Below are 21,343 nucleotides of genomic sequence, written 5' to 3'. Positions count from 1 at the left end.
ATTCATAGATCATTTGTACATGTTTGGGCTCATTAGTATTTTTGGTATATCTATTATCAGTTTTGTGTTTTTGTTCTTTGTTTGCTTTTTAAAGGTATAAAGGATAATTCTCAAATTTTTTAATGTCTATTTTTACGGATTTTTCAGTCAGGCTAGTTAGTTAAATATATTATCTATCTTCATGTTGTGTGTTTATTGTCTGTCCGGATTCTGCTGTTATTAAGTTTGTCTTGTAAACTAGATGTGTGATAGTGTGGGCATTTTAGTAGTTTTGTTTATTTTTTATTTTTTGTATTTTATAAGCAGTTTATAAAGTCAGTAAGTGAATATTTTAAACATATTTGTTTCTGAATAAAAGTGATGTGGCATTATCTTGATTGGAAATTTTGAAAAGTATTTGTGCACACGTAAAATGTTTTCTCCAACTTGCTTTGTACTCTACCTGCAGTGTGTTTTCGAAAAGTGCTTTGCTCTATAGTGTGCTCTTTTTATTACTTTTGTCATTTATGTAAAATAATAGTTACGTTTAAGTGTGTTTGTCATTATCTATTTGAATAAATCTGAAATTTCATTTTATCAAGTAAAAAAGTGGCCACATTAATTACCAAAGCTGCATGTGCATTAGCTGTCTATGATATTGGCAGAATTCGCAAGGATAAGTGCAAATAAAATACAGTAAAGAGAATTTGATTGAGTTTTTTTTTTCAATTATATTTAAATAATGTGTGTTTGCATTGCGGTTGTTGTTGTTGTTGTTGTTGTTTAATAAAACGAGAAACATGCTCATGCTTAATTAGTTATAAATCATGTTCTATGATCTTATTACTGAACAAATAGTAAACTCATAAATATAATATTAGTATTACTGATGCTTAGAAAGAAAGAAAGAAAGAAAGAAAGATAGAAAGAAAGAAAGAAAGAAAGAAAGAAAGAAAGAAAGAAAGAAAGAAAGAAAGAAATACAGGGTGTCTGCTAACCTCTATTTCCACTTTTAGACAAAACCTCCGCATGTCTATCTAATCAATTCCTTTTTTATTTTCATTTTACTTTGCATTAGAGAATAATTCAGTATGGGATAAAACAAGGATGCATGACTGAAAAAATATGTTTTAAAATATATTTGTACTTTTAATTGAGTGAAATAATCGCGTAGTATCACTGTAAAGTTTTCACTGTTGCTGTCCGTGGTGCTGCACTTGCTTTGACGTTGGTATGTTGCGTCTGTATTTTAGTTCTCTGTCCTTTTGGCATTTATATGGATTTCACATTGTTATAAAGTAGTATATACATGTTGTTTTTATCTCTCGCTCCACATATAGTTGTGCTGATAACATTTGTTTGACGCATTTGAACAACAAACTGAGCTGCCCGTTTGCTAAATAAATACTCAGTACAAGTCCATTATAAAGTTCTTTTAACACTTAATGCTGTCAGATTTATTGTCATGCAGTTTCTTTTTTTCAACTCGCAGTGTCGCTGTTTACCTGCAAAACATTAACTGTCTTCAGTGCAAATGTCTCCACCCTGCTTATGCTAAAGAGCTGCCAGTTGCTCAGTTATAGAAAATCGTCGACGGTGGCGAGGCCATATTTCAGCCAATGAGATTTTCATTTTAGACATTTAATTGTACATTTGTTTTATTTAATTGGGTTTCTCTGGGATTCATTTTTTCCAAATGTCTTGGGCAGTTCGAAGGCTCTGCTTTGCTGCTGAAATGTTTGGTCTTTTGTTCTTCGTGCTGATGGCGCACAGCGCTTATGGAGACGTGAGCTATTCTTTCCCGGAGGAGATGAAACGCGGATCTGTGATTGGAAATATAGCGAAGGATCTCGGACTGGATGTGAACAGACTGTCATCACGTAAAGCTCGCATTGATACTGAAGGTAACAGAAAACGATACTGTGACATTAATTTGAACACTGGAGAGCTGACCGTAGCGGAGAGAATCGACAGAGAGGAGATTTGCGGAAAGAAAGCTTTGTGCGTTGTAAAACAGCAGCTCGAATTGGAAAATCCTTTAGAGCTCCATCATTTCATTCTTAATATTCAGGACATTAATGATTATTCTCCACAATTCAAAGAAAGTGTTATTAAATTCGAAATAGGGGAATCAGCAGACAAAGGATCTCGTTATTTATTAGAAGAGGCGTATGATGCGGATATTGGAATGAATTCAGTGCAGTCATATACACTTCAGAATAATGAACACTTTCTACTAAATGTTATTACTAAAGAACATGGAAGAAAATATGGCGAACTCGTGTTGAATAAAGAGCTGGATCGTGAGCAGCAGAAAGAGGTGACTTTAATTCTGACTGCGGTAGACGGCGGGACTCCACCGAGATCAGGTACTGTAGCCATACACGTCACTGTGCTGGATGCTAATGATAATGCTCCAGTCTTTAGTCAGGCCGTCTATAAAGTCAGTCTGCCTGAAAATTCCCCTGTAGATACTGTAGTGGTGACAGTGAGCGCTACTGATGCTGACGAGGGACAAAATGGAGTTGTAAATTATGGATTTGGTCATGTTTCTCAAAAGATCCTGCAGTTATTTGTTCTTGATTCAGTGTCTGGTGTGATCAAACTAATTGGAACGATTGATTATGAAGATGAGAGTATAATCGAGCTTCCCGTTCAAGCCAAAGATGGTCAGGGATTGGCCAGTTATTCCAATGTATTAATAGATATTGTTGATGCCAATGATAACGCACCGATAATAATACTTAAATCTCTGAACAGTCCCATTCCTGAGAGCGCGTTACCCGGTACAGAGGTTGGCATCATTAACGTGCAGGACAGAGACTCTGAGAATAACGGACAGGTGCGCTGCTCCATTCAGCAAAACGTCCCATTTAAACTCGTGCCTTCAATCAAAAATTACTATTCTCTGGTGACCACAGGTGAATTAGACCGCGAGCTGCTCTCTGAATATAATATTACAATTACTGCTACTGATGAGGGCTCTCCGCCTTTATCTTCCACTAAGAATATTCACTTGACTGTAGCTGACGTCAATGATAATCCACCTGTATTTCAGCAGCAGAATTACAGAGCTCATGTGCAAGAAAATAACAAAGCAGGCTCCTCTATTTGTTCAGTATCAGCTACAGACCCGGACTGGAGACAGAATGGCACTGTAGTTTATTCTCTGTTGTCCTCTGATGTCAATGGCGCACCGGTGTCCTCCTTTTTATCCATTAACGGAGACACCGGGGTCATTCATGCCGTCAGGTCGTTTGATTACGAGCAGATGAAAAGTTTCAAAGTGCTCGTGTTAGCCAGAGACAACGGGTCTCCTCCTCTGAGCAGTAACGTGACCGTGAGTGTCTTCATATCGGATGAGAATGACAACTCTCCTCAGATATTATACCCCTCTCCGGAGGGAAACACCTTCATGACCGAGATGGTGCCCAAAGCTGCGCAGGCGCGCTCCCTGGTCTCCAAGGTGATCGCCGTGGACGCGGATTCCGGGCAGAACGCGTGGCTCTCGTATCACATCATTAAAGCGACTGATCCGGGACTTTTCACTATCGGTGTCCACAGCGGAGAGATCAGGACGCAGCGGGACATTTCTGAATCTGACAGCATGAAGCAGAACCTTATTGTGTCAGTCAGAGATAACGGACAGCCCTCTCTCTCAGCCACGTGCGCACTGTATTTACTTGTATCAGATAACTTGGCTGAAGTGCCAGAACTGAAAGACATGTCTCATGACGAGAGCAGCTCCAAACTGACGTTTTATTTGATCATCGCGCTGGTGTCCGTCTCCACTTTCTTCCTGACCTTCATCATCATCATCCTGGCCGTGAGGTTTTGTCGCAGGAGAAAGCCCAGACTGTTGTTTGATGGAGCTGTAGCCATTCCCAGCGCGTATCTGCCTCCAAATTACGCAGAGGTGGAGGGCGCGGGAACTCTCCGCAGCGCCTACAATTATGACGCATACCTGACCACGGGCTCGCGCACTAGTGACTTCAAGTTCGTCAGATCTTATAATGATGGCACGCTGACTGCTGACCTGACTCTGAGAAAGACTCAGTCCTCTGTGAATGATCTGGAAGGACTCGATGCAGAAATCCCTGATTCGTTTCAGGTAGGACAAAGGATTATAATTTTATGGGCGTTTTGTTATTTTTATTTACATATTTTATTATTTTAGTGAACTGCTGTTTTTTACACTGTTCTCAGTTTTTGTTTTTATTGGCACATCAAGTGACTTTTTCAGAAAGCTTTATCGCAGAGGCTGCATTAATATGTTTTAATGTTCAATATTAGCAAAAGTATGAAATAAGTGGTCCATGCACATTTGTTCATGCATTCGTAATATATGTGGCATTCACAACTCATTTGCACTTGTTTGGGCATATTATTATTTCTGGTATAGCTAGTATCAGTTTTTTTGTGTGTTTGTTCGTTTGCGAAGATTTAAACGATTTCAAGGATAATTATCGCATTCAAAATTATGTTTGTTTGTTTTTTTTCACCCGAATCTTACAGTCAAGCTAGTTAGTGTAACACATTATCCATCTTCGTTGTCGTCTGTGCGGATTCTGCTGATATTAAGTCTGTGTTGTAAACTAGATGTGTGATAGTATGGGCATTTATTTTAATTATTTTTTTGGTAGTTTTGTTTATTTTTATATATTTTATCAGCAGTTTATGAAGTCAGTAGTTGAATATTTGAAACGTTTTTTGACATCTGAATCAAAGTGGTGTGGCATTGTCTTGATAAATCTTTTTTTTATTATTATTTGTGCGCACTAAATTTTCTGTCCAACTTGTTTCGTACTCTAGCTGCAGTGAGTTTTCTAAAAATGCTTTGCTCTTTAGCGTGCTCCCTTTATTCCTTTTGTCGTTTATATAAAATAATAGTTCTGTTTAAGTTTGTTTGTCATAATCTGTTTGAATAAATCTCAAATACATGTTATTTTGCCAAATAAAAAAGTGGCCACATTAACAAACAAAGCTGGATGTGCATTAGCTGTCAATTATATTGGCAGAAGTCGCAGGGTTAAGTGCAAAAAAAAAAAAAAATACAGTGAAGATAATTTGATTGAGTTAGTTTTGTTTTAATTATATTTAAATGATGTATGATTGCATTGTTTTTCCAGAGATGGGTTGTGGCTGGAAGGGCATTCGCTGCGTAAAAACGTTCTGGATAAGTTGGTGATTCATACCACTGTGGCAACCCCAAACTAATAAAGGGACTAAGCCGAAAAGAAACTGAATGAATGAATGATTGCATTGTTGTTGTTGTTGTTTTTTTTTAATTGAAACATAACAAATGTTCATAATTGATTAGCTATAAATCATGTTCAATTATCCTATTAGTGAACAAATAGTGAACTCATAAGTATAATATTAGTATTACTGATATTTAGAAAGAAATACAGGGTGTCACTTTATTGGGGTATATTTATTTCACCTTTCTCTATTTGAATTATTTCATGCACTTTACAGATGTTGTTCATCTTTTTCATTTTATTGTATATTTCCACTTTTACTAAACCTCTGCATGTCTGTCTGTCTATTCCTTTATTAGATTCAGTTTGCTTAGCATTTGAGGGTATTTTAGTATAGGATAGACTGAAATGTGTGTTTTTAACAGACATTTGTTCTTTTAATTGAGGGAAATATTTACGGAGTATCAGGTTCAGGTTTTCGCTGTTGCTGTCCATGGTGCTGCACTTGCTTTGACTTTGGTATGTTGCTGCTGTATTGTAGCTCTCTGTCCTTATGGCCTTTATATGGATTTTACTTTGTTATAGGGTTATTTACTCATTCTGTTTTTATCTCTTGCTCCACATAAAGTCGTGCTGCTAACATTTTTTTGACGCCTCAAGTTTCATAACAAAATAAGTAGCCCGTCTGCTAAATAAATATTTCGCATCAGTCCTTTGTAATGTTCTTTTAACACTTAAAGCTGTCAGAAGCTTTAATGTCATGCAGTTTCTTTTTTTCAACTCACAGTGTCGCTGTTTAACTGCATAACCTTTACTCTGTTCAGTGCAAATGTCTCCACCCTGCTTACGCTAAAGAGCTGCCAGTTCCTCAGTTACAGAAAATCGTCGACGGTGGCAAGGCCACATTTCAAGCTGTTAGCCTGTTCTTTTATACATTTAATTGTACATTTGTTTCGTTTTTCGTGTTAATAGCAAGTTTTCCCTGGGATTCATTTTTGCCTAATGTCTTGGGCATTTCAAAAGCTCTGCTTTGCTGCTGAGATGTTCGTTCTTTTGTTCTTCGTGCTGATGGCGCACAGCGCTTATGGAGACGTGAGCTATTCTTTCCCGGAGGAGATGAAACGCGGATCTGTGATTGGAAATATAGCAAAGGATCTCGGACTCGATGTGAAAAGACTGTTATCTCGTAAAGCTCGTATTGATGCTGAAGGTAACAGAAAACGATATTGTGACATAAATCTGAACACTGGAGAGCTGACCGTAGCGGAGAGAATCGACAGAGAAGGGCTTTGTGGAAAAAAAGCGTCATGCGTTCTTAAACAGGAGCTCGTGCTGGAAAATCCTTTAGAGCTGCATCGCTTTATTTTTAATATTGAGGACATTAATGATAATTCACCGCAATTTAAAGAAAATGTCATTAAATTTGAAATGCACGAGTTGGCAGTTAAAGGATCTCGTTATTTATTAGACGAGGCTCATGATGCGGATATTGGTATGAATTCAGTGCAGTCATATACAATTCAGAATAATGAACACTTTCTCCTTAGTGTAATAACGCGTCCAAATGGAAGAAAATATGGCGAACTCGTGCTGAATAAAGAGCTGGATCGTGAGCAGCAGAAAGAGGTGACTTTAATTCTGACTGCGGTAGACGGCGGGACTCCACCGAGATCAGGTACTGTAGCCATACACGTCACTGTGCTGGATGCTAATGATAATGCTCCAGTCTTTAGTCAGGCCGTCTATAAAGTCAGTCTGCCTGAAAATTCTCCTGTAGATACTGTAGTGGTGACAGTGAGCGCTACTGATGCTGACGAGGGGCAAAATGGAGAAGTGACCTATGCATTTGGTCATTTATCCGAAGGTTTGTTGGATATATTTTCTCTCAATTCGTTGTCTGGAGAGATTAAATTTACAGGTATGATTGATTACGAGGAGGAGACTTTAATTGAACTACCAGTTCAAGCCAAAGATGGCCAAGGGCTCGCCAATCATTGTACTGTATTAATAGATGTTATTGATGTCAATGATAACGCTCCTATAATAATAATTCAATCACTGAATAGTCCAGTTCCTGAGAGCGCGTTACCCGGTACAGAGGTTGGCATCATTAATGTGCAGGACAGAGACTCTGAGAATAACGGACAGGTGCGCTGCTCCATTCAGAAAAACGTCCCATTTAAACTCGTGCCTTCAATCAAAAATTACTATTCTCTGGTGACCACAGGTGAATTAGACCGCGAGCTGCTCTCTGAATATAATATTACAATTACTGCTACTGATGAGGGCTCTCCGCCTTTATCTTCCACTAAGAATATTCACTTGACTGTAGCTGACGTCAATGATAATCCACCTGTATTTCAGCAGCAGAATTACAGAGCTCATGTGCAAGAAAATAACAAAGCAGGCTCCTCTATTTGTTCAGTATCAGCTACAGACCCGGACTGGAGACAGAATGGCACTGTAGTTTATTCTCTGTTGTCCTCTGATGTCAATGGCGCACCGGTGACCTCCTTTTTATCCATTAACGGAGACACCGGGGTCATTCATGCCGTCAGGTCGTTTGATTACGAGCAGATGAAAAGTTTCAAAGTGCTCGTGTTAGCCAGAGACAACGGGTCTCCTCCTCTGAGCAGTAATGTGAGCGTGAGTGTCTTCATATCGGATGAGAATGACAACTCTCCTCAGATATTATACCCCTCTCCGGAGGGAAACTCCTTCATGACCGAGATGGTCCCCAAAGCTGCGCAGGCGCGCTCCCTGGTCTCCAAGGTAATCGCCGTGGACGCGGATTCCGGCCAGAACGCGTGGCTCTCGTATCACATCATTAAAGCGAATGATCCGGGACTTTTCACTATCGGTGTCCACAGCGGAGAGATCAAGACGCAGCGGGACATTTCTGAATCTGACAGCATGAAGCAGAACCTTATTGTGTCAGTCAGAGATAACGGACAGCCCTCTCTCTCAGCCACGTGCGCACTGTATTTACTTGTATCAGATAACTTGGCTGAAGTGCCAGAACTGAAAGACATGTCTCATGACGAGAGCAGCTCCAAACTGACGTTTTATTTGATCATCGCGCTGGTGTCCGTCTCCACTTTCTTACTGACCTTCATCATCATCATCCTGGCCGTGAGGTTTTGTCGCAGGAGAAAGCCCAGACTGTTGTTTGATGGAGCTGTAGCCATTCCCAGCGCGTATCTGCCTCCAAATTACGCAGAGGTGGAGGGCGCGGGAACTCTCCGCAGCGCCTACAATTATGACGCATACCTGACCACGGGCTCGCGCACTAGTGACTTCAAGTTCGTCAGATCTTATAATGATGGCACGCTGACCGCTGACCTGACTCTGAGAAAGACTCAGTCCTCTGTGGATGATCTGGAAGGACTCGATGCAGAAATCGCTGATTCCTTTCAGGTAGGACCATTTCTCTAAAAACTATTTGGTGGAATTACTCAATTTTGTCTTCGTTTACCAGCCCCCTCGTAATTTTTTTTGACAGATCACACGGCTCTTTCAGGTGCTCTATTAGGACAGGGATTATTTTCAGAAGTTCTGAAAATAATTATATTAAGTGCTGTTTTTTCGTCATGGATGTGTAGTTGTTTTTGACGTGGCTTTCTTTTTCTTTCTTTCTTTCTTTCTTTCTTTCTTTCTTTCTTTCTTTCTTTCTTTCTTTCTTTCTTTATTTACCCAGCCAGTGGGTGCTCCTGAGAATTTAGAGCTTCAAATGTTGTATACTAGCGATCAATTAAATTATTTTCCTGTCAACGTTGTCAGTTCATGTCATGTCATTTTATTAATTCATGCAAAATATTTCCCAGTGTATTAAGTCTGTGTTCGTGTTTCATTTCTCTTAAAATCTTACCTAATTTTTATAATATTTAATAAGATATTAGTAATTTTCTCGTGAGTGAAATCTATTAAACATCATACTTTGAATGACTATTGGCAGTATTTTTATTGGAAATGGAGTGACCAAGTGCTCACATTCACACACGACTTCTCTGCATCTTTCATCCTAATATTTAGTCTCAAACTATTGAGTCTAAGTAGTGCAGTTTTATTCGTATTTGTGAATTGGTTTGTATGTATGCGTAAGCGATCAGAATATACATAGAATGGTTCAGGTGTTTGCTGTTGCTGTCCATGGTCCTGCACTATAGCTTTTACTCTAGCTGTTTGGAAAATTTGCTCCTATATTGTTGCTTTCTCTCCTTCTTTTGAATACATTAAATTACTTTTTATATCTCTCTCTAAAGACAGTGTCTCTGCTAGGTTATGTTTGTTCATTTGCATTATGAAATAAGTATATATTTGATAATTATCAGTACCTTTTGTGCATTATTCAATGAGTTTCTCCTCTTGGAATTATTAATGCTATGCAGTTTCTTATTTCAACTCAAAGGGTCGCTGTTCACCTGCAAAATCACAGATATCTTATATGTATACATTTCTCCACCCTGCTTGTGATGTCATATACAAAGCTTGAAGCTTGCAATCCTAGAATGTCCTCGACGGTGAAGGAACAATATATCCGCCATTGAGAAGAATTGTTTTAGAAATAATTGTTTATTTTAAATGATAAGTATTTGGGTTTTTGGGATTACGTTTCTGAAGCATTGCAAACGGTATACGAAGCTGCTGAGATGTTTGGTCTTTTGTTCTTCGTGCTGATGGCGCACAGCGCTTATGGAGACGTGAGCTATTCTTTCCCGGAGGAGATGAAACGCGGATCTGTGATTGGGAATATAGCGAAGGATCTCGGACTGGATGTGAACAGACTATCATCACGTAAGGCTCGCGTTGATACTGACAGTAACAGAATACAATACTGTGACATTAATCTGAAAACCGGAGAGCTGACCGTAGCGGAGAGAATCGACAGAGAGGAGATTTGTGAAAATAAAGCTTCATGTGTTAATAAACAGGAGCTCGTGCTGGAAAATCCATTAGAATTACACAATTTTATTCTCAATATTGAAGACATAAATGATAATTCACCGCTTTTCAAAGAAGGTATAATTAAATTCGAAATTCAGGAGTCAGCAGTTAAAGGTTCCCGTTATCTTTTAGAGGAGGCGCACGATGCGGATATTGGCCTGAATTCAGTGCAGTCATATACTCTTCAGAATAACGAGAATTTCCTTCTTAATGTATTGACGCGTCCTAATGGAAGAAAATATGGCGAACTCGTGCTAAATAAAGAGCTGGATCGTGAGCAGCAGAAAGAGGTGACTTTAATTCTGACTGCGGTAGACGGCGGGACTCCACCGAGATCAGGTACTGTAGCCATACACGTCACTGTGCTGGATGCTAATGATAATGCTCCAGTCTTTAGTCAGGCCGTCTATAAAGTCAGTCTGCCTGAAAATTCCCCTGTAGATACTGTAGTGGTGACAGTGAGCGCTACTGATGCAGACGAGGGACAAAATGGAGAAGTGACGTATGCATTTGGCCATTTATCTCAAAAAGTAATTCAATTATTTGTCATCGATTCAGTGTCTGGTGTGATTAAACTAACAGGGCCTGTTGATTATGAAAAGGAGAAAACAATAGAGCTTCCTATTCAAGCTAAAGATGGTCAGGGGTTATCGAGTTATTCCACTGTATTAATAGATATTGTTGACATCAATGATAACGCACCGATAGTAATTCTTAAATCTCTGAATAGTCCAGTTCCTGAGAGCGCGTTACCCGGTACAGAGGTTGGCATCATTAATGTGCAGGACAGAGACTCTGAGAATAACGGACAGGTGCGCTGCTCCATTCAGCAAAACGTCCCATTTAAACTCGTGCCTTCAATCAAAAATTACTATTCTCTGGTGACCACAGGTGAATTAGACCGCGAGCTGCTCTCTGAATATAATATTACAATTACTGCTACTGATGAGGGCTCTCCGCCTTTATCTTCCACTAAGAATATTCACTTGACTGTAGCTGACGTCAATGATAATCCACCTGTATTTCAGCAGCAGAATTACAGAGCTCATGTGCAAGAAAATAACAAAGCAGGCTCCTCTATTTGTTCAGTATCAGCTACAGACCCGGACTGGAGACAGAATGGCACTGTAGTTTATTCTCTGTTGTCCTCTGATGTCAATGGCGCACCGGTGTCCTCCTTTTTATCCATTAACGGAGACACCGGGGTCATTCATGCCGTCAGGTCGTTTGATTACGAGCAGATGAAAAGTTTCAAAGTGCTCGTGTTAGCCAGAGACAACGGGTCTCCTCCTCTGAGCAGTAACGTGACCGTGAGTGTCTTCATATCGGATGAGAATGACAACTCTCCTCAGATATTATTCCCCTCTCCGGAGGGAAACTCCTTCATGACCGAGATGGTGCCCAAAGCTGCGCAGGCGCGCTCCCTGGTCTCCAAGGTGATCGCCGTGGACGCGGATTCCGGGCAGAACGCGTGGCTCTCGTATCACATCATTAAAGCGACTGATCCGGGACTTTTCACTATCGGTGTCCACAGCGGAGAGATCAGGACGCAGCGGGACATTTCTGAATCTGACAGCATAAAGCAGAACCTTATTGTGTCAGTCAGAGATAACGGACAGCCCTCTCTCTCAGCCACGTGCGCACTGTATTTACTTGTATCAGATAACTTGGCTGAAGTGCCAGAACTGAAAGACATGTCTCATGACGAGAGCAGCTCCAAACTGACGTTTTATTTGATCATCGCGCTGGTGTCCGTCTCCACTTTCTTCCTGACCTTCATCATCATCATCCTGGCCGTGAGGTTTTGTCGCAGGAGAAAGCCCAGACTGTTGTTTGATGGAGCTGTAGCCATTCCCAGCGCGTATCTGCCTCCAAATTACGCAGAGGTGGAGGGCGCGGGAACTCTCCGCAGCGCCTACAATTATGACGCATACCTGACCACGGGCTCGCGCACTAGTGACTTCAAGTTCGTCAGATCTTATAATGATGGCACGCTGACTGCTGACCTGACTCTGAGGAAGACTCAGTCCTCTGTGGATGATCTGGAAGGACTCGATGCAGAAATTAATGAATCATTTCAGGTAGGACTACAAAATGTTTTACAGTAATAGTTTTTTTTAATAGATTTTATTTTAAAATCAAACAAAGTATTTTTTTTTGTTGACATCATTAATATCTATGTTTTTGTATAAAGGTTCACGTGTCATAAGTACTTTACGCAATTTCTAATTTTTGGACTTTCAAGTTCTGTTCTAGTGTTGACGTTTTCATTATTACACGGAATTTAAGTTATTGTATCGATTCCAAACCATGAGAAATTACAGCTGAACATGTGTATTGCTTACCCGTAGTCGCATTGTTCCTGATTTAAAAGCATTTATTCCATAAATGTTATTTGTTTTCTTTTAAGATCATGGAAGTAGCTCATGTAAATGTGTGAATACCAGTGCCTTGCGCAATGTTGGTGAGATTCTCTATCCTTTTATTCACAAATTTTTGGGACTTGAACTGGTTGTTTTTCGTGTTACATTTTATGTGGAATAAAAAAATAACAAGGTTATGGTACTAATCGCTGCTTAATTCATAAGTATACGTTAATCAAAAAGGACTATTACCTATTTGCTTTACATCGTTTAATATCGGTTAGGATTCCTCACATTACGGATGTATATCATATTTTTACCGAACATATGATCTTAAATAAGCTTGCTTTCCTTTGGAATTCGTTAACTGATCTTATTAAGTTGAAATATTTAAAATGTTTTAGTAATGCTATTGTTTCTTATTCATTTCTGAAAATTGTGCAATTATGATCTTGAAGGACTTTACGTGGACATGAAATCTTTTTTAATAGTATTAACATTTGTTTCGTTTACCCTGAGTTTACGCTACAAAAGTACATTTATAATTTGACTAATTGTCTTTGCTGACGACGGGCACTTTAATATAATGAGGTTATGAGGCTCGTTAAAGCGGTTTAGGCGCACGAACATTCCTGAGGCTCAGTTTAAAGAGTGTATATTTCCACAGCTCATATATACTTGCGTGACATATATTTGGTGTTTCTAATAGTTGTTTTTAGATTGTTTGTGGCATTTAAAATTCGGAAATTGAACACTTTCAGTTTACAAATTGTTTTTAAAGCATGTTATCTTGTTGTCTGAACTCAGTTTGTCTCCAATTGATTCAGATTTTTTTTTGTCAACCAGTACATAACAAAATATTGTTTTTTGCAGTTTTGCATTTATCTAATGATCCTTTATGTGAAACATGGCTTTTAAAATGAGCCAAATACCTATTTCAGGACTTTTGAACATCCTTTTTATAGGAACAAATAGCAGAGCAGTTCTCATGTTGCTGCCCATGGTGCTGCACTGGCATGAACCCTTTAATTTCAGTAATTTTACTTCTATAATTCGGTCTTCATATCACTGTTTTAGTATCGTATATGTGTTTTATTTATCCACACTGTTCAAATAACACTTCTGGACTTTCTTGTTTCCCAAAATAGTATTTAGTGTATATCTATCAGAAACAGAATTGTAATGCAGTCTTTTATTTCAACTCCAAGTGTCGCTCTTCACCCGTAAAACCATGCATGTCCATCTGTATGCCTTTCTCCACCCTGCTTGTGATGTCATACACCGGGCTTTGAGCTCTTCTCTCTGAAAGTCGTCGACGCGTGGCTGGCTTCAATTTATTTCTAATTCTAGAAATTTACATTTATTTTGTTTATAAATATTATTGCACGTTTGCTTATGAGTTGCTGCGTATGATAATGTCTTGGGCGTTTCAACGGTTCTGTGTTGCTGCTGAGATGTTTGGTCTTTTGTTCTTCGTGCTGATGGCGCACAGCGCTTATGGAGACGTGAGCTATTCTTTCCCGGAGGAGATGAAACGCGGATCTGTGATTGGGAATATAGCGAAGGATCTCGGGCTAGATGTGAACAGACTTTCCTTTCGTAAGGCTCGCATTGATACAGAAGGTAACAGAAAACGATATTGTGACATTAATCTGAATACTGGAGAGCTGACCGTAGCGGAGAGAATCGACAGAGAGGAGATTTGTGGCGACAGGGCTTCATGTGTTTTAAAATTTGAGTTCATGCTGGAAGATCCATTAGAGCTGCACCGCGTTTCACTGCAAATTCAGGATATTAACGACAACTCGCCTGTTTTCTCAAATGATTTGATTACATTTGAAATTAGCGAGTCTGCCATCCGAGGGACTCGTTATCGTCTAAATGCGGCGCATGATGCTGATGTAGGACAGAATGCAGTGCAGAGATACAGTCTACAGAAGAATGACAATTTTCAGCTGGCTATAAATTCAGATGTGCACGGGGAAAAGAATGTAGAATTACTGCTAGAGAAAGAGCTGGACCGTGAGCAGCAGAAAGAGGTGACTTTAATTCTGACTGCGGTAGACGGCGGGACTCCACCGAGATCAGGTACTGTAGCCATACACGTCACTGTGCTGGATGCTAATGATAATGCTCCAGTCTTTAGTCAGGCCGTCTATAAAGTCAGTCTGCCTGAAAATTCCCCTGTAGATACTGTAGTGGTGACAGTGAGCGCTACTGATGCTGACGAGGGACAAAATGGAGAAGTGACTTATGCATTCAGTCGGATCTCTGACAAAGCTAAAAAGATGTTTTCACTGGATAAAAATACAGGTGATGTTCGCATTGCAGGTGCACTTGATTTTGAAGATGAAGCAGTTTACGAATTACGAGTTGAAGGCAAAGATGTATTTGGTTTGTCTAGTGACGCAAAAGTTGTAATAAATCTCTCAGATGTTAATGACAATGCTCCTGAGATACGTTTGAAATCTTTGCGTAGTCCAGTTCCTGAGAGCGCGTTACCCGGTACAGAGGTTGGCATCATTAATGTGCAGGACAGAGACTCTGAGAATAACGGACAGGTGCGCTGCTCCATTCAGCAAAACGTCCCATTTAAACTCGTGCCTTCAATCAAAAATTACTATTCTCTGGTGACCACAGGTGAATTAGACCGCGAGCTGCTCTCTGAATATAATATTACAATTACTGCTACTGATGAGGGCTCTCCGCCTTTATCTTCCACTAAGAATATTCACTTGACTGTAGCTGACGTCAATGATAATCCACCTGTATTTCAGCAGCAGAATTACAGAGCTCATGTGCAAGAAAATAACAAAGCAGGCTCCTCTATTTGTTCAGTATCAGCTACAGACCCGGACTGGAGACAGAATGGCACTGTAGTTTATTCTCTGTTGTCCTCTGATGTCAATGGCGCACCGGTGTCCTCCTTTTTATCCATTAACGGAGACACCGGGGTCATTCATGCCGTCAGGTCGTTTGATTACGAGCAGATGAAAAGTTTCAAAGTGCTCGTGTTAGCCAGAGACAACGGGTCTCCTCCTCTGAGCAGTAACGTGACCGTGAGTGTCTTCATATCGGATGAGAATGACAACTCTCCTCAGATATTATACCCCTCTCCGGAGGGAAACTCCTTCATGACCGAGATGGTGCCCAAAGCTGCGCAGGCGCGCTCCCTGGTCTCCAAGGTGATCGCCGTGGACGCGGATTCCGGGCAGAACGCGTGGCTCTCGTATCACATCATTAAAGCGACTGATCCGGGACTTTTCACTATCGGTGTCCACAGCGGAGAGATCAGGACGCAGCGGGACATTTCTGAATCTGACAGCATGAAGCAGAACCTTATTGTGTCAGTCAGAGATAACGGACAGCCCTCTCTCTCAGCCACGTGCGCACTGTATTTACTTGTATCAGATAACTTGGCTGAAGTGCCAGAACTGAAAGACATGTCTCATGACGAGAGCAGCTCCAAACTGACGTTTTATTTGATCATCGCGCTGGTGTCCGTCTCCACTTTCTTCCTGACCTTCATCATCATCATCCTGGCCGTGAGGTTTTGTCGCAGGAGAAAGCCCAGACTGTTGTTTGATGGAGCTGTAGCCATTCCCAGCGCGTATCTGCCTCCAAATTACGCAGAAGTGGAGGGCGCGGGAACTCTCCGCAGCGCCTACAATTATGACGCATACCTGACCACGGGCTCGCGCACTAGTGACTTCAAGTTCGTCAGATCTTATAATGATGGCACGCTGACTGCTGACCTGACTCTGAGAAAGACTCAGTCCTCTGTGGATGATCTGGAAGGACTCGACGCAGAAATGATCGATTCTTTTCAGGTAGGACTACACAATTAAAAAATAGTTAGGTAGATTGGGATCTTTTATTATTTGTCGTTTACTTGCTCTCTCTTAATTTTCTTGGCATGGTACATGTTCCCTATCACATGTTAATTTTGGTAAGGATATTCTGAATTTATAGCAATAATTTTGTAAAGTGGTCTCTCTTTTTAAGTCATGCAAGTGCAATTGTTATGCACAACTTTATTTCACTTTCTTTTTTTTAGTGTTTTGGTTCATTTATTATTTTAACTTTTTCTCCTGTCAACTTGTGCTCTTTTGAATTTAGAGCTTTTATATGTTGTTTATCAACAATAAGTCAGAATTTTACAAAGACACGTGCCGCATAATACTTTTATTTATTTATTTATTTATTGATTTATTTATTTATTTATTTATTTATTTATTTATTTATTTATTTATTTATTTTTAAATTAATTAATTAATTAATTAATTTATTTATTTATTTATTTATTTATTTATTTATTTATTTATTTATTTATATATTATTATTGCTAAATGTATTAGTTAAGCTTTTTTTTTTTTTTTACTACTTTATCCAAAGTAAGGTTGTGTACTTATTATTTTTCTATTATAATTATTATTAAGCCTTTATTTGTTTTTGGATATTTCACACAGTAGATTTATTTTAATTTGTAGCCTATTGCATTTATTAGTGTATTACATTTCCATAGTATTTTGTTGAGTGATTTTTTTAAACGTAATTTTAACCTCATTGGCAATGTCGATCTTTTTGTGATTAGAAATGGAATTACCAAAGTGCAGGAGCATGCACACAGTTGTTGCATTTTTTTTCTAATCTGTCTCAAAGTCTTGCATCTTTAAAGTATTACAGTTGTATCCCCTTGTTGTAAATCCTTTTGTATAAAGCATCTGCTAACGAATTTAAACCGAATGGCTCAGGTTTTTTGCCGGTAGCTGTCCGTGGTGCTGCAATGTCTTTTGCTTTTGGTGTTTGGATGTTTTGCTTCTGCACATTGTAGCATTCTTTCCCTAAATGCGATTGTTTTTCTCTTGAATACATTATATTGCTCTTTATCTCTCTCTATAGACAGTGTTGCTGCTGGATTTAGGTGTGTTTTATATTTGCATTGTAAAATAAGTATATATTTCATAAAAGTTGGCTACAGCACCGCTTATTTGTGTGTTATTGTGACATTCTCCACTCACAGTTCTAAACCCCATGCAGTTTCTAATTTCAACTCAAAGTGTCGCTGTTCGCCTGTAAAACCACATACTCGCATTTCTCCACCCTGCTTCTGATGTCATATACAGAAGCTCCAATTCTAGAACGTCATCGACGGTGGTGGAACAATATGCCAGCTATTGAGTAGAATCCTTTTATATTCGTTCGTATATTTCTTTTCTTTTCCATGCCAAGTGTTTGGCTTTTTTAGAATCCAACCTGATAGATTTCTGAATCATTGCAAACGGTCGCAAACGCTGCTGAGATGTTTGGTCTTTTGTTCTTCGTGCTGATGGCGCACAGCGCTTATGGAGACGTGAGCTATTCTTTTCCGGAGGAGATGAAACGCGGATCTGTGATTGGAAATATAGCGAAGGATCTCGGACTGGATGTGAAAAAACTATCATCACGTAAGGCGCGCATTGATACTGATAATAACAGAATACAATATTGTGCGATTAATTTGAATACTGGAGAGCTGACCGTAGCGGAGAGAATCGACAGAGAGGAGATTTGTGAAAATAAAGCTTCTTGTGTTATTAAACAGGAGCTTGTTCTGGAAAATCCCTTAGAATTGCACAATTTTATTCTCAATATTGAGGATATAAATGATAATTCACCACTGTTTAAAAAAACCGTTAATAAATTCGAAATAGGAGAGTCAGCAGATAAAGGATCTCGTTATTTATTAGACGAGGCGCACGATGCGGATATTGGTATGAATTCAGTGCAGACATATACACTTCAGAACAATGACCACTTTCTTCTTAATGTATTGACGCGTCCAAATGGAAGAAAACATGGCGAGCTCGTGCTGAATAAAGAGCTGGATCGTGAGCGGCAGAAAGAGGTGACTTTAATTCTGACTGCGGTAGACGGCGGGACTCCACCGAGATCAGGTACTGTAGCCATACACGTCACTGTGCTGGATGCTAATGATAATGCTCCAGTCTTTAGTCAGGCCGTCTATAAAGTCAGTCTGCCTGAAAATTCCCCTGTAGATACTGTAGTGGTGACAGTGAGCGCTACTGATGCTGACGAGGGGCAAAATGGAGAAGTGACCTATGAGTTTAGTCATTTGTCACAAAAAGTCATGCAATTATTTGTCATCGACTCAGTGTCTGGTGTGATTAAACTAACAGGGTCCGTTGATTATGAAAAGGAGAAAACAATAGAGCTTCCTATTCAAGCTAAAGATGGTCAGGGGTTATCAAGTTATTCCACTGTATTAATAGATATTATTGACATCAATGATAACGCACCGATAGTAATTCTTAAATCTCTGACCAGCCCTGTACCTGAGAGCGCGTTACCCGGTACAGAGGTTGGCATCATTAATGTGCAGGACAGAGACTCTGAGAATAACGGACAGGTGCGCTGCTCCATTCAGCAAAACGTCCCATTTAAACTCGTGCCTTCAATCAAAAATTACTATTCTCTGGTGACCACAGGTGAATTAGACCGCGAGCTGCTCTCTGAATATAATATCACAATTACTGCTACTGATGAGGGCTCTCCGCCTTTATCTTCCACTAAGAATATTCACTTGACTGTAGCTGACGTCAATGATAATCCACCTGTATTTCAGCAGCAGAATTACAGAGCTCATGTGCAAGAAAATAACAAAGCAGGCTCCTCTATTTGTTCAGTATCAGCTACAGACCCGGACTGGAGACAGAATGGCACTGTAGTTTATTCTCTGTTGTCCTCTGATGTCAATGGCGCACCGGTGTCCTCCTTTTTATCCATTAACGGAGACACCGGGGTCATTCATGCCGTCAGGTCGTTTGATTACGAGCAGATGAAAAGTTTCAAAGTGCTCGTGTTAGCCAGAGACAACGGGTCTCCTCCTCTGAGCAGTAACGTGACCGTGAGTGTCTTCATATCGGATGAGAATGACAACTCTCCTCAGATATTATACCCCTCTCCGGAGGGAAACTCCTTCATGACCGAGATGGTGCCCAAAGCTGCGCAGGCCCGCTCCCTGGTCTCCAAAGTGATCGCCGTGGACGCGGATTCCGGGCAGAACGCGTGGCTCTCGTATCACATCATTAAAGCGACTGATCCGGGACTTTTCACTATCGGTGTCCACAGCGGAGAGATCAGGACGCAGCGGGACATTTCTGAATCTGACAGCATGAAGCAGAACCTTATTGTGTCAGTCAGAGATAACGGACAGCCCTCTCTCTCAGCCACGTGCGCACTGTATTTACTTGTATCAGATAACTTGGCTGAAGTGCCAGAACTGAAAGACATGTCTCATGACGAGAGCAGCTCCAAACTGACGTTTTATTTGATCATCGCGCTGGTGTCCGTCTCCACTTTCTTCCTGACCTTCATCATCATCATCCTGGCCGTGAGGTTTTGTCGCAGGAGAAAGCCCAGACTGTTGTTTGATGGAGCTGTAGCCATTCCCAGCGCGTATCTGCCTCCAAATTACGCAGAGGTGGAGGGCGCGGGAACTCTCCGCAGCGCCTACAATTATGACGCATACCTGACCACGGGCTCGCGCACTAGTGACTTCAAGTTCGTCAGATCTTATAATGATGGCACGCTGACTGCTGACCTGACTCTGAGGAAGACTCAGTCCTCTGTGGATGATCTGGAAGGACTTGACGCAGAAATTAATGATTCCTTTCAGGTAAGTCTTAATTTCAAACTTTTAATGAAACTACGTGTTTTTTTTCTTACGTATTTAATGATCTTTTTTTTTTTTTTGGAACATTACACGACTCTTTTCAAACGTGTTATAGTGGATACGATCACTTTGTCCTTTTTAAGGCTTGATATGAAGATATAAAAGTAACCTAATTGTAATTTACGCACTTTATTTACTTTTTATGTACTTAATACAAATTATGAACAACAATCAACATCTATTTTTTTTATATTTAACTTATAAAAAAGTTTAACATGTTTAAACATTTTATAAGTTAAACCTAATACCACAAGCAATAACATAAGGGTGTAGATCTACATTCTATATTGTAATTTTAGTTTATTCCGGTTAAACAGATATATATGATCTATGTCAAAAATAAAACAAAACAAAATGGTATAAACAGTAATTTACTCATTGATGGTTGGTTTATTGTTATTGTGCAGTAATTACCTGGTCTTTTGCATTAAAAGCTGTAGATATATATTTAACTATCTGTTAGTAGCTGTAGGGATCTCTCCCTTTTCACCCAACCCTTTAGTCAAGCCACTTTTAGCATGTTTATTCATTTGTCTTTTGTCAATCCTGCTGTTCTCGGATGAGTTTGTGATGGTGTTGATATTTCTTAGTTGTACTTTTCTCTTAATTGTCATATTTATATGCTGTTTTAAAGGCATTGCAATTTGCTTAAGAGGAGTGTTGCTTGGAGTTATATTTTTAAGGATCTTTTTTTATTTGTAGTTGATTTGTTGGGAATATAATAGCCAACGCTCGTGCAAACACATTTATTTTTGCTTTGTCTAACTATCAAGTATGGATTTTCAAAAATTGTTTGTCGTAGTTCTTTTACTCTTTATTTGCAAGTCATTTTAAACACACTCCTGTAAATAGCATGGAGCTGGTTCGTCCATTCGCTGTCCATGGTGCTGCATTTGCATTTACTTTTAGTTGGATATTTAGCTCTCACACATTGTGACTGTGCTGTTGTGGATTTTACTCGTTTTTTAATTTTATTTTGAGTAGCATATATGCTGTTGCTGTGTTTATATTTCTCTCTGTAAAAAAATGTTGCTACTGACATTTGCTTTGTCTTTTATTTGCATAAGCAATTAAGCGTGTATGTGTTAAAAAGCGAACTGCATCGGGTCAGTTTGTTCTAG

The 21,343-nt window shown here is 39.7% G+C and overlaps 4 protein-coding genes across 4 annotated transcripts in view; all 4 read left to right on the top strand.

Moving 5' to 3' along the window:
- Positions 1-21,343, top strand: part of pcdh2g1 (protocadherin 2 gamma 1) — a 223,953-nt gene that overhangs the window by 2,733 nt on the left and 199,877 nt on the right.
- Positions 1,675-21,343, top strand: part of pcdh2g2 (protocadherin 2 gamma 2) — a 219,546-nt gene continuing 199,877 nt past the window's right edge. The window contains 1 exon segment of the mRNA NM_001024175.1: positions 1,675-1,891. Within this exon segment, the coding sequence (NP_001019346.1) occupies positions 1,676-1,891 (216 nt within the window). The 5' untranslated portion in view covers position 1,675.
- Positions 13,904-16,317, top strand: pcdh2g3 (protocadherin 2 gamma 3; the record flags this gene model as incomplete). The annotated part of the gene is given in 1 exon segment (NM_001024176.2): positions 13,904-16,317. A coding segment is annotated over 1 exon segment (2,376 nt), but the record flags the coding sequence as incomplete, so codon positions are not given.
- pcdh2g5 (protocadherin 2 gamma 5) overlaps positions 17,706-21,343 on the top strand; it is a 203,515-nt gene continuing 199,877 nt past the window's right edge. Inside the window, 1 exon segment of the mRNA NM_001024178.1 lies at positions 17,706-20,165. Coding sequence (NP_001019349.1) covers positions 17,790-20,165 — 2,376 coding nt within the window. The 5' untranslated portion in view covers positions 17,706-17,789.

Source organism: Danio rerio, chromosome 14 (assembly GCF_049306965.1).
Source record: "Danio rerio strain Tuebingen ecotype United States chromosome 14, GRCz12tu, whole genome shotgun sequence".
NCBI classification, from domain to species: domain Eukaryota; kingdom Metazoa; phylum Chordata; class Actinopteri; order Cypriniformes; family Danionidae; genus Danio; species Danio rerio.
This window is presented reverse-complemented; position numbering and strand designations above follow the sequence as displayed.